Source organism: Xiphophorus hellerii, chromosome 24 (genome assembly GCF_003331165.1).
Source record: "Xiphophorus hellerii strain 12219 chromosome 24, Xiphophorus_hellerii-4.1, whole genome shotgun sequence".
In the NCBI taxonomy this organism is placed as follows: Eukaryota; Metazoa; Chordata; class Actinopteri; order Cyprinodontiformes; family Poeciliidae; genus Xiphophorus; species Xiphophorus hellerii.
In genome coordinates this window covers 12,990,416-13,002,617 of record NC_045695.1, presented here as the reverse complement: position 1 = coordinate 13,002,617, position 12,202 = coordinate 12,990,416, and the positions used below count along the sequence as shown (strand labels likewise).

At 37.7% G+C, this 12,202-nt stretch overlaps 1 protein-coding gene across 1 annotated transcript; it reads left to right on the top strand.

The window, feature by feature from the left end:
• The first annotated feature begins 438 nt into the window (after positions 1–438).
• On the top strand, positions 439–5,166 carry LOC116715483 (ribonuclease inhibitor-like). Its single transcript, XM_032555892.1, has 6 exons — positions 439–482; positions 1,803–1,982; positions 2,971–3,144; positions 3,681–3,854; positions 4,385–4,537; positions 5,057–5,166. Exons 1-6 carry the CDS (start codon positions 439–441, stop codon positions 5,103–5,105), a joined length of 774 nt encoding a protein of 257 aa, XP_032411783.1. The 3' UTR covers positions 5,106–5,166.
• Positions 5,167–12,202: the final 7,036 nt, after the last annotated feature.

Below are 12,202 nucleotides of genomic sequence, written 5' to 3'. Positions count from 1 at the left end.
TCCAGGAGTTTCTGGCTGCAGTCTACATGCTCCACTGTTTCACCAGCAGGGAAGTCAGAGGTGATCAAGACGTTTCTGAGAGAAGGAATACAGAGAAACATCTCTAGATGAGTTCATGAGAAAGTCATGAAGAAATCCCTCAGCAGTAAAAATGGCCACCTGGACCTGTTTGTCCGCTTCCTTCATGGTCTCACTGTGGAGTCCAACCAGAGACTCTTAGAAGATCTGCTGGGTCAGACAGAGAACAGTCCAGAAACCATCCAGAGAATCATCACCAACCTGAAGGAGATGAACACTGATAGAATCTCTCCTGACAGAAGAATCAACATCTTCTACTGTCAGGTGGAGATGAACGACGTCTCATTTTATCAGGAGATCCAACGGCTGCTGATTCAGGGAAGGAGCCTCTCAGAGACTGACTGTTCAGCTCTGGCCATCATGCTGCAGGTATCAGAGGTTCTGGATGAGTTGGACCTGGAGAAGTACAACACATCAGCATCAGGACTACGGAGACTGGTTCCAGCTGTGAGGAACTGCAGAAGGCTCGGTGAGTCCAGATGTTTTCATTGTGTGAATGCTGATTCAGCTCTATTGTCCTCCTGTTTCTTCTTCTTCTTCAAGTTGCTCTCTGGATGTTTTGGTCTTTAACTTCTTCCTTCATCCTCTGGACTATTTCAGCCATTCAACCATCTAAACATTCAGCTCATCCAGGACAGCTGCAGCTTCTGGTTTTAGACATTTTGATCATTTAAAAATATTTATCTTTTTATCAGTTTTCATGTTTAAATGAATAGAAAACCCTGAACTCTAGAAAAAAATCTATTTTGTCTGAAAGATCCAATCAGCCAGAGAGACTTTTACACTTTAAACTCCTCTTCACTCATTGAGCCGCTACTCCTTTTAGGATCTTTGTCTTTTTTATAAAATCACTGTTTTAGGTTTGATGGACACTTTAAAATAAACCCCAATAATTGCTGCTGTTGTCATGGAAACCAGTTAGAAACTTAGTGAACCAACCTTTCCCCTCCCATTAGTTTCCTCTGAGTTTGTAAATGAGAGCAAAATGTGGTGATTGTTGTCTGGCTCCAGAAAAAGTCCTAGTTTCTGTCAGATCCTCCCAAAGCTCTGAGAACTCTGCTTCCAGAGCTGGAACCATTTCCCTCATCAACTCTTCATCTGCAGCTTTTGTTGAAGCTGTTAGCCATGAAGACCTGGAGAGACATGAGCTTCAACTCTTTAGACATCCCAGCCTCTTCTAGTTACTGCAGAACTTTCACTGCTTCACCATGAAAAATGCTGCTGGACCCAAACGCTCTGTTTTGGTCTTCAGCTCTTTAAGAGTTTAGCAACAATTTCTTCTGGCATCCAAACCTTTGTTCCTCTGAGCCACACGGTCTAGTCCAAGTCCGAGCTGTGAGCAGGTTCCTCCTCCTCTCCATCATCTCCAGTAGTTTCCTTCATCAGCTCAGTCAGCCTCTTCATCAGCTGCTTCAGCTCCTTTGAGGCTCTGATGCTGCAGCTCCATCAGATGCTGCAGAGAAAACTGAACTTTCCTTCACAGATGATAGAAGATCTTCAACATCTGACTGCAGCTGAAGGTCTGAGGACATGAAGCCTGGACCAGAACCAGAACCAGAACCTGGACTTTAACCAGGAACTGCACAGATTCTCTGTGGGGTCAAACTCAGTAAATTGAAGATCAGATGTTGATCAGATGATGACATCACTGTTATCATATTTTAGTCTGTTTATGATCCAGATTGATTTCATTAGAACTGAATTTATTTCTTCTCTAATCACAGACTTGGTGGCTGGTGGTTCCAAAAGGCTGAATGTGAAGTTTTGGCCTCGGCTCTGAAGTCCAGCCCAGATCTGACTGAACTGGAAATAAGTCGGATCGACATAGATAAAGGTGGAGACTCTGATCTGAAGCCTCTGGTTGAGATCCTGGAGAGTTCAGTCAGTAAAGTGAAGAATCTGAGGTTTGTTTTCTTTATTTATCCAATAAAATCATTCATTTATACTTTAAACATTAGTTTAATTAATGCTTTTATTCTAATATATTTTATTTCATAACAACCTGTTTAAATGTCAGAATAAAATCTCTAAAACTTTTTACCTTATATGTTATATTTTTCTTATTTCAGACTTTAAGATTATTGAACTTTGTTTTTCAGTTTTTTCACTTTAAAATGTTTTTTTACTGATGAACAAAATGAGTAAAATAATTAAAATGATGTAAATGAATGATGGAGATGTTTCAGTTTGGTTTGGTAAAGATTCAGATTGTTTTATTTCTCATTTCTGATTCTCATCTTTACATCCAGAATGAAATGTTGTTCCTCCAGAGTCGAGCCACAAACACTGACAAGTTCAAATCATCATTAATGACCAAATCTAAGAAATGACTGATTGTAGAAAAGCAAATCTAGATGAAATGAATGAAAGTGAGGTTTGCAGCAGCAGCAGGTTCCTCAGCTTTGTCCTGAAGCTGTGGTTCTGTTGGGCCGGGTCAGAGAGGAACCGTCCTCTTCAGTCTGACAGCTGTCAGTCGGTTGGAGCCTCGTCTCTGTGATGATGCTTCATCAGGTCACGTCTCCTTAGGAAATAATGGCCTCCATTGGCTTTCAGCAGCTTTAATAAGAACCCAAGGCCATTAATGAAGAAACTGAGTGGTTCTGATCCAGTTACCAAGTCGGGTCTCCAGCTGATGATCAGGAACCAGCAGAAATAGCTCAACTCATCCAGGCTGATAGAAAACTTTGAGTTTATTTATTGATCAAATGTTCTGGTTCTGCTGGTTTGGACTCTTTAAACCAGTTTGACTGGATCAGATGTTAGAATCAGTTCATCATGTTTCTTTTACATTCAGGGAAATTAATTTTCTACATTTTTATTATTTATTTGTTCATGTTTCAGTTTAACCTGCATCCTGTTGGCTTCAGCTCACATCTTTTATTCTTTATTCAGATTGAATTACTGCAGTTTGTCAGAGACCAGCTGGACTTCTCTGTTCTCAGCTCTGAAGTCCAACCCGACCCATCTGACACTACTGGACCTGATCAGCATCAACCTGGGAGATTCTGGAGTGAAGGAGCTCTGTGGTTTTCTACAGACTGAAGGCTGCAGACTGAAGACATTGATGTATGTAATTATATAATTATTGATATTTCTGTGAATAATTATATATAATTGATCATAAATCAAATTAATTTCTTCTGTTCTAATAAATATTTTCTGAGTTTGTTCCTGGACTTGGATCCAGAGTTTAATTTAGTCCCTCTGTGTAACTGAGTTGGACCTGCTGATCTGAGGTCAGAACAGGACAGCATTCGGACCCCCAGTGTGTAGAAATCCCCCTCATGTGAAGCAGGTCAAAGGTCATTCAACCCAGTCTAGAAAAGTGAATTCCTGGAATCTGACAGGAACAAATCTATAATCAATGATTGATGCTTCAACATTTTGATCAGAACCTGGAATGATTTTACTGACTAAAATCCTCCAACACAACATGACCCAGTACCAGGTTCTGGTTCTGGTTCTGGTTCTGAAGTCAGCAGGTCTTTATTGAAGCAGCAGCTTGTTGGCATTAATATTGATGAGAATCTTTAACTGGTTCTGTTGGACTGGTTAACCTGCATCCTGTTGGCTTCAGCTCACATCTTTTATTCTTTATTCAGTTTGGAGAACTGCAGTTTGTCAGAGACCAGCTGGACTTCTCTGTTCTCAGCTCTGAAGTCCAACCCGACCCATCTGACAAGACTGTGCCTGAGCTGGACCAACCTGGGAGATTCTGGAGTGAAGAAGCTCTGTGGTTTTCTACAGACTGAAGGCTGCAGACTGGAGACATTGGTGTATGTAATTATATAATTATTGATATTTCTGTGAATAATTATATATAATTGATCATAAATCAAATTAATTTCTTCTGTTCTAATAAATATTTTCTGAGTTTGTTCCTGGACTTGGATCCAGAGTTTAATTTAGTCCCTCTGTGTAACTGAGTTGGACCTGCTGATCTGAGGTCAGAACAGGACAGCATTCGGACCCCCAGTGTGTAGAAATCCCCCTCATGTAAAGCAGGTCAAAGGTCATTCAACCCAGTCTAGAAAAGTGAATTCCTGGAATCTGACAGGAACTAATCAATAATCAATGATTGATGCTTCAACACTTTGATCAGAACCTGGAATGATTTTACTGACTAAAATCCTCCAACACAACATGACCCAGTACCAGGTTCTGGTTCTGGTTCTGAAGTCAGCAGGTCTTTATTGAAGCAGCAGCTTGTTGGCATTAATATTGATGAGAATCTTTAACTGGTTCTGTTGGACTGGTTAACCTGCATCCTGTTGGCTTCAGCTCACATCTTTTATTCTTTATTCAGATTGCAGTTCTGCAGTTTGTCAAAGATCAGCTGTGATTATTTGGCCTCAACTCTGAAGTCCAACCCGACCCGTCTGACAAAACTGGACCTGAGAGGAAACAACCTGAAGGATTCAAATGGTCGGCGGCTGAAGAAGCTTGTAAAGACTTTAGAGTAAGTAAATGTTTGTAGTGAGTCCAGCTGCTGTCAGCATATTGAACTGAACCCAGTTAGCATCAAAGTAAAGATCCAGTGTTCCCAGTAAAGCTGCAGCTTCTCAGTGGGAGGAGAATGGTTCAGGCTTCCTGATTGGACACAGAGACAGCAATCAGCCAATCAGAGGAGCAGCAGCTTGCTGTGTTCCTGCGTTTGTGTTGGTGTGAAGATGAGTGTTGTTGCTGTGTCCATGTCTCCAGGAAGTCCAGCTGGACTCCAGCGTCCAGCCGTCCAACATGTCTAGAGACAGTGGTCCTCATCCATCAAACTGTGGCAGCAGCAGATCTGATCTCAGATCTGTTTGTTCTCTCAGTTCAACAGGAAACAACTGATCGGGTTCATCTTGGTCACAGCTCTGAGATCAGTCTGACTGCAGCCTGGAAACCATCTAGTGGATGTGCTGCGTCACTGACTGCTGCTGGAGAGAGGCTGGAAACACTCACTGATCTGCTCTCTCCTTCCTTCTTCTCTCTGCAGGTTCTGTCCACAGTCTGTCTACAGAAGACCTTACTGTGAATATGACTGATCTCTGTGAAGTAGAGAATGGTCTCAGTGTCCTGCTGATCCTCAGAGGTTGAGGCTTGCAGCAGTTTGAGTCTAAAGAGACTCTGACTGGATCATGATGATGACCTCTGACCTCCAAGGTTTTCCTCCTGTTTATTTCTCATGTCTGTCATTTAGTGTCTGATATTGTTTGTCTCTTTGGATCAATAAAGATCCAATTCAAACTGGGCTCCATTTAGAGGCTTCATGGAGTTTTGATCTGAACTGGATTCAACTGGAAAGTTGATCTTTTTTCTCTCTGATTCATTTTCATCCTGGAACCAGAAATGGTCTGAGAATGGAAACATGGGAATCATTTTCAGTTCAGCTTTGAAGCCATGAAAGACACTTCAAACCTCTTTTCTCTGCTGCTTCTTCCTTCTGCTGACATGAAAATGTTCCTCAAAGCTCCACAGATAAAAAGATGCTTTACTGGAAACTGCAGAGAAACTTCAGCTTCCATCAGAGAAACCAGTTTAACCAGTTTAGAACTGGATGTCCTACAGAAACTCTGATCTTAGAGCAGTTTTCAGGAACATCCATCACTTATCTGAAAAAAATCTATCTATCTATCTATCTATCTATCTATCTATCTATCTATCTATCTATCTATCTAGCTATCTATCTATCTATCTATCTATCTATCTATCTATCTATCTATCTATCTATCTATCTATCTATCTGATCTATCTATCTATCTATCTATCTATCTATCTATCTATCTATCTATCTATCTATCTAATAGTCATTCTAAATATATTTAAGTAATTAAGTTTTGTATAGTAATTATAGTAACTACTTTATTTTATTCCTCCATGCTATTTAGCTTATTGTACTCATATATTTTAAGCTTGTATCTTTTGTTTGACAGTTTCTTTTAATAAAATCAAAAACATGCATTTCAGTTGATCTGAGAATTTTTAAGCTTCTAATTTAAGGCAGCAGCTTATTTTTGCATTATTTAGACTTAAGTTGCTTAAATAAAATACATGACAATCATTTAATTAATCGATATTGTTCTTTCCTCCAAGTTTCTTAGTTAAGCTGCTTCAAACTATAACAGTAGTTATTTTACTTCCCGGTGTTGTATTTTGAAAGATCGCACAGGAAACGTATTTGTAATTTTTCCAACTTTATCGTAGTTGTAATTACCAAGTTTAGCCACCAGAGGAACTGAACACACTGCTCAGGTCCGCAATCAATACTGGTCCGTGGTAGTCATGGTTACCAATAAAAATAAATAAAAAGGACTCGGTGCTGTGAATGATGCGAGTGTTTAGCGCGGAAGCTAACTGGTTTCCAGCTTCAAACCAGCGGGATAACTGGTTCCCAGTGAGATAAATGAAGGCAGATTCTTCTCCTGGGTTTATTTCAATGTTTTATCTGTCAGTGTGAACTAGAAGCAGCTCCACAGAGATGAAAACAGCCGCAGAGACTCTGAGCGGAGCTAACGATGCTAACGATGCTAACAGGCTCCAGGAGCAGCTTGTTTTTCATACAAGCTGATTATCAGCAGCTGCGGATCTAAACTCTGATGCTGAACAGCAGCGCCTGTTCTTCAGTTCACTAATAATCGATCAAAGTTTTATCATTATTCAATTTTATCATTAAGCTCGTCTGAATGATTTTAGTGTGTAGTTACAGTGTGTCACCACAGGAGGGCGGTACAGAGTGAGTAACTTGTTAAACCCAAAAATGTAAATAATCCTCTGTTTACTACAGTGCTCAAATATTTTTAAAAGCTTCATTGAGTTTTTAATTTTAAAAATATTTATTTATTTTTTCCCTTTAGATGGTTTTATTCTGCTCAAATCTCAGCTGGTTGACTTTTATTACTAATAAATATGTTTTTCGTAATGTTAATAGTTTTTCCATTCTTTGACTCTCAAAATTACCCACAGTTAATATTTTTGTAAGAATTTTAACTGAATAAAATTTAACGTTTTCTTTTTCCGGTAACTACATTTCCACCTGCCGTTACTATTTCTAAATAGCTGTTATTTACTTTTCGTTTTGAATTATTTTAATAAAGACTCTCCAGTTCTAATAACATAAAGTATGAATCCTGATTTAATTCTGCAGATTACTGTCTACAGAATTAAGTCAATGTAGTTATTAGAAACTGTTTCGTGAAAAGTATAAAGTTGATCAGTTTTATGATGGTTGAGTGAGTTCTTACTGCCCTCTGGTGGTGAACTGTCGTAACTACAGACATTCTTCAAGTACATTTTTCAGCCGGAGGTTTTGTTTATCTTTGTTTTAATTTTCACTTTTATTAAGTCAGAATATGTTAATGCCATTAAATAAGAGTTAAAGAGTTTAACACAGCAGCTATCTTTTAAGATTTAAAACTCTTTATTACAAATATATTTAAAATATTTCAAAAATAATATTTGAGTCGGAAACGGTGGATATAACTGAGGAAGATTGTTAGTTTTTCTCTATATAAAGTGGAGAAGTGGATATTAAATGTAAATAATGCAGCATTATCAGGACTGTAGTTCCCACTACGGGCACCAGAGGGCGGAAATATCCCGTTCTGAATCTAGAGGTGAGTTTGTAGAGCTGCAGCTGGTTTCTGACTTCTAAGTTGATCACGTTTATATCACTCATTATAAATATTGATATTAAAATGAATAATTTAATGTTAATATTAACTCTTCTGCCTACTTTAACATGCAATCAGTGTTTTATCGGTCAGTGTGAACTAGAAGCAGCTCCACGGAGTTGAAAACAGCCGCAGAGACTCTTAACGGAGCTAGCGATGCTAACAGACTCTGGCAGCAGCTTCAGAGGAGCTTTGGCTCCATCAGAGCTGAAACGAAGCTCTACAACTCTGGTTTAGACGCTGATTTTGCGGTTAGAAGTTAGGAGAATATTTATGATCGATTAAATTATCCTGGAAACATTCAGAAGATTGATGCAGAAGAAGCAAACTGAACTTCTCTCAGAGCAGGGCGGTTATTGCCCTCTAGTGGACTCAGATGGTAACTACAGCTTCTCTAATAAGCTAGAGAATTTACAAACCATATTCACTTCCGGTAGGTACTTTCACATTAAGAGCTACAGAAACGAGTTAATATTCTCGGTTAGCTTTCATATTAAATAACGTTTTAGTTTTTCTTTTTCCTCCCTGAAATGTTTATTCAAAAGCACCAAATTAAACTGCTGAGGTTTTCAACCACCACTATATAATTTTCCTATTCCTAGATAGTCATGTCAAACAGATAAAAGTATTTAAATAAAATTAATAGCAGCAACATATTATTTTATGTGTAATAAATTTATTCACAGATTAATTCAGTCATACAATTAACTAAGTAATATTAACTAGAAACATTTTTAAACTTTAACTTTTTATATTTAATTTTTCTCCATTAGATATTTTCATCCTGCTCAATGCTCTGATCTCAGCGGGTTGGATTTTATCACAAGCACATTTTCATTGTTTATATTTTTCAGGCTTTGATTCTCATATTTACCGACAGTTTATCTTTTTGAGAAGATTTTTCTGAAGTAAGTTTAATTTTCTTTCCATTTATTAACCCTGTAGTGGCTCTTTAACAACATTAATTTAAGTTGATTTTATTTGAACTGATAAAAGTGAAATGAGAACAAATTAAGTTAAACAAATTATCTGGTTGAGTCAACATGAATAGGAATATCTGTAGTTACGATAGTTCACCACCAGAGGGCAGTGAGCGCTCATAATCCACCATTAAAGATAAAAATAGTTTGTTCTGCTGGTTTTCTGCTGAATCCATGAAAAAAGCTGCTCAGCTTCAAATCACTAACAGCAAAACAGAAATAGTTAAAGTTTTCTATCTTTATTCTAGTTTTGTTTCACTCTGTAAACTCAAATTGAACTGTTAATATTTATTCAGATGAATTAAACTTTGATTCTAGACGCCGAAGAAAACACAAGTGTGACTTTGTGTGATAAAAGAAATTGAAACCAACTTTGGTCTCCTTCAGAACAGCGTCCATTTTGAGCCGCAGGATGGAAATAACTTGCTGACTTGTTACTAGAGGTAAGTGTTGCTGCTCCGAGTCCCTCCGTGTCTCTCGGCTCTCTGGACCTTTCCTGACCGATGAGAGGCTTTCAAGACACAAAGAGTCTCCTGGTTCTGGAGAGGACTGACGTTTTTCATGATCCAACACCAGATACTTCACACACAGTGATTACTGTAGGAAGAAATATTCCAAATTATGCAACAAATTTATTTTTAAAGTCGAAACAAACCTGCTCCATGTTTTTCTAAGAATATTTTGCTGTTTAAACCAGAATGCAGAACTGATGTTTCAGGCCAAATAAATGTAATTTGAGTTGTTGTACATTAAACCCACAGTCAGTTTTCTTAATCTGTGGTAAATACCATCTGGGGCCCGATTGTTATCCTGACCATATGGGTCCAATTTGAAGTGCTATTATTTATTATTTAGCATTTGGTGAAATATGTATTTTCATATCAGTCAGGTAATTATAAACCCTGTATTGTTAACTATTCCATCATAAAAAGCAGTTTTTTCCTATTTCTCTCTTTAATGACACACTTCCACCCCTCCTAGATGAATTAGATGAATCAGTTCATTTCTACAGCAGGTAGAGGTAAGAGAGAACCAGCAGGACACTGACCAGCCAATCGGATGTTCTCCTGACTGAGAAAGTGGGATAATATCTCATCTCTGCAGTAGGTTGGGTTTTTAAAGCTCTTCATAACCTCTTAAAACATCCTGATGAAAAATGAATCAAACCTACTTTAGACTATTTTATCTCCAGGTTTCAACACCTTGTCCAACAATCCCCTGATCAAAGTCCCACTGAACTACAGAAAAACGACATATTTCTGTCCATGAATGTACAAAAACACCAACCAAGTAATGAATGTAACAGCATGGATGAGAGCTTGTAACAAAGGCACAAAACAAAGGATTTGCCTCATTGTTCTAATGGATGTTATCGGTTTAATTAACTGACTCCTTGTTTTCCTTGACAGATGTATAATTTGTCTAAATAAACCTGCAAATAAACATATTTAACATCATTTATTTTGGTCAAAATAAGAGCTCTTTCCATTTCCTGACTTTACCATGTTTCTCGTTGTGGGCGGGACGTGAGCTCGCAGCAGCTGTGATCAATTCTCTGCTGAAGTTTGCAGCAACAATCAGCGATAAAAAACCTCGAGGTTGAAGTTCTGGAGTCAAATAAACCCAAATGTTTCATTTTGTCTCATAGAAATTCATCGATGGCCCAAATGAGAAAGACTCAGGGGACTCATATAATAATAAAGTTGTATGGCCTGTCCATCACAAGGGCAGATGCAAACTTTTTATTTGTAGAAATTTACAATAGAAAATGTTAAATATTTGTCTTTTTATAACCAATCTTTTATAGTAAATAGAGACTTTTCCTGAAAAACTAACGGATCTTTCTGGAGAATTTCTTGAGACACTTTGTCTCCTGCAGAGCAACAACCTTCCTCTGATGACATCACTAGAGGCGACCAATCAGAGTCCTTTAAAATAAACCGTTTGTAGATTTCTCCTTTGTCCTCATTATCTGAACCAATTTCAAAGAGACGTGTTTCCTTGTTTTGTTTCCTTGTTTTGCTGCAGCAACACTCTAGAAAATATCACCCTGTGGATAAACAGCATGATGTTTATGAAGCTAGATATGTCTGTGAATGTTACTGACTGTCCTTGAACGCATCATGGTAGAGAAACTCAGGTGACTTCCTGTAAATGAGGAAGGGAGGGGCTCATGTTTCCACAGGTAGCTGGAAGTGAAGAGAAACTCTGAAGAACGAGCGAATTAAATCAAGTCTCTCACAGTTGAAGGTAAAATAACTTTTTATTGAAACTTCACTGCAGCTCAGTGAGTTTTTCTCTCTATGAAGAGAAAAGAGTCAGAACTGTTTGATTCTCTGTCAGACTTTTGTTCCAGACTAACTTCCTGTCCCTGCAGCTCTGTTTACATCGTTTGGCGTCAGCAGCCATGAATGTGTTGATAATGATTGTTTCTGGTTCTGTGGTGAACAAAGTTACTCTGATCTCTGTTAAAACAAAGGGAGGTTACTGTGGAGGTTTTGGTTCCAACTGAACCATAAATGTTCTTGTTATCAGTGAACGGAGTCAGAACATGAACAGACATGTTTGTGGTTCTTTATGTCTGAGATCATGAGGAGGTTAGATATCATGTTGCTGCTCTTGTTCTACATTTTGTTTTTTTATAATTCTTAATGTTTCAGATGATAAAACTAAAATCAGACAAACATAACCTTATTCCACACAAAATGTTTTCAAATAATGACTAAAGTTATGAAGGGAAGAAACCATTCTTACCAACCTGTTAATATGTGGACACATTATTATTTCCTTGCTAAATCATAAATTCACTTTGATTAACCAAAGTTTAACTGATCACTTTTTGCTGCATATAACATGTTAAAATGCAGCTTAATTTTATTCATGTTATAAACTAAGTTCAACCTTTTATGTGACGCTGCTGTAATAAATTCAATATGTAAAAAGGTTTTTTGGGGGGGATTGATGGATAAAATATTTACATCAGTTGTAGAAACATTAATTTTAATCCAAATTGTAAAACAACATAAACAGGCTTCATTTGTATCTTATTGTTGCTGCCATTAGAAAAATCCAAGTTTCTAATCAGATCTGCTGGCAGAAACGATGCAGCAATAGTGAAATGTCTCTTGGGAAACTTTTGACATTTATAAATAATTTTTATTAAGTTGTTTCCATCCATTCAGGTCGCGGGGGTCTCTCTCGTCTCTCTGGAGCCTTTCTAACCGATGAACCATCGCAGCTTGGGTCACTCGGTTCTCCTGTTTACTTTATTAAATGCCTGATGTAGAAAGAAATTAGTCACAGGTTAAATGAAATGCTTTATTGTGAGAGCATTTCACAATTTCACTTAACTAATAGGTTGATTTGTGACAATAACACTGTCACAGTACTGATGATTGACACACATACACACATTTGTGAGGTAAAAATAAAGATAATACTTATATGTAGAAGTTCTTGCTTTGTAAAATATTATTACTCAGGGATGACAGT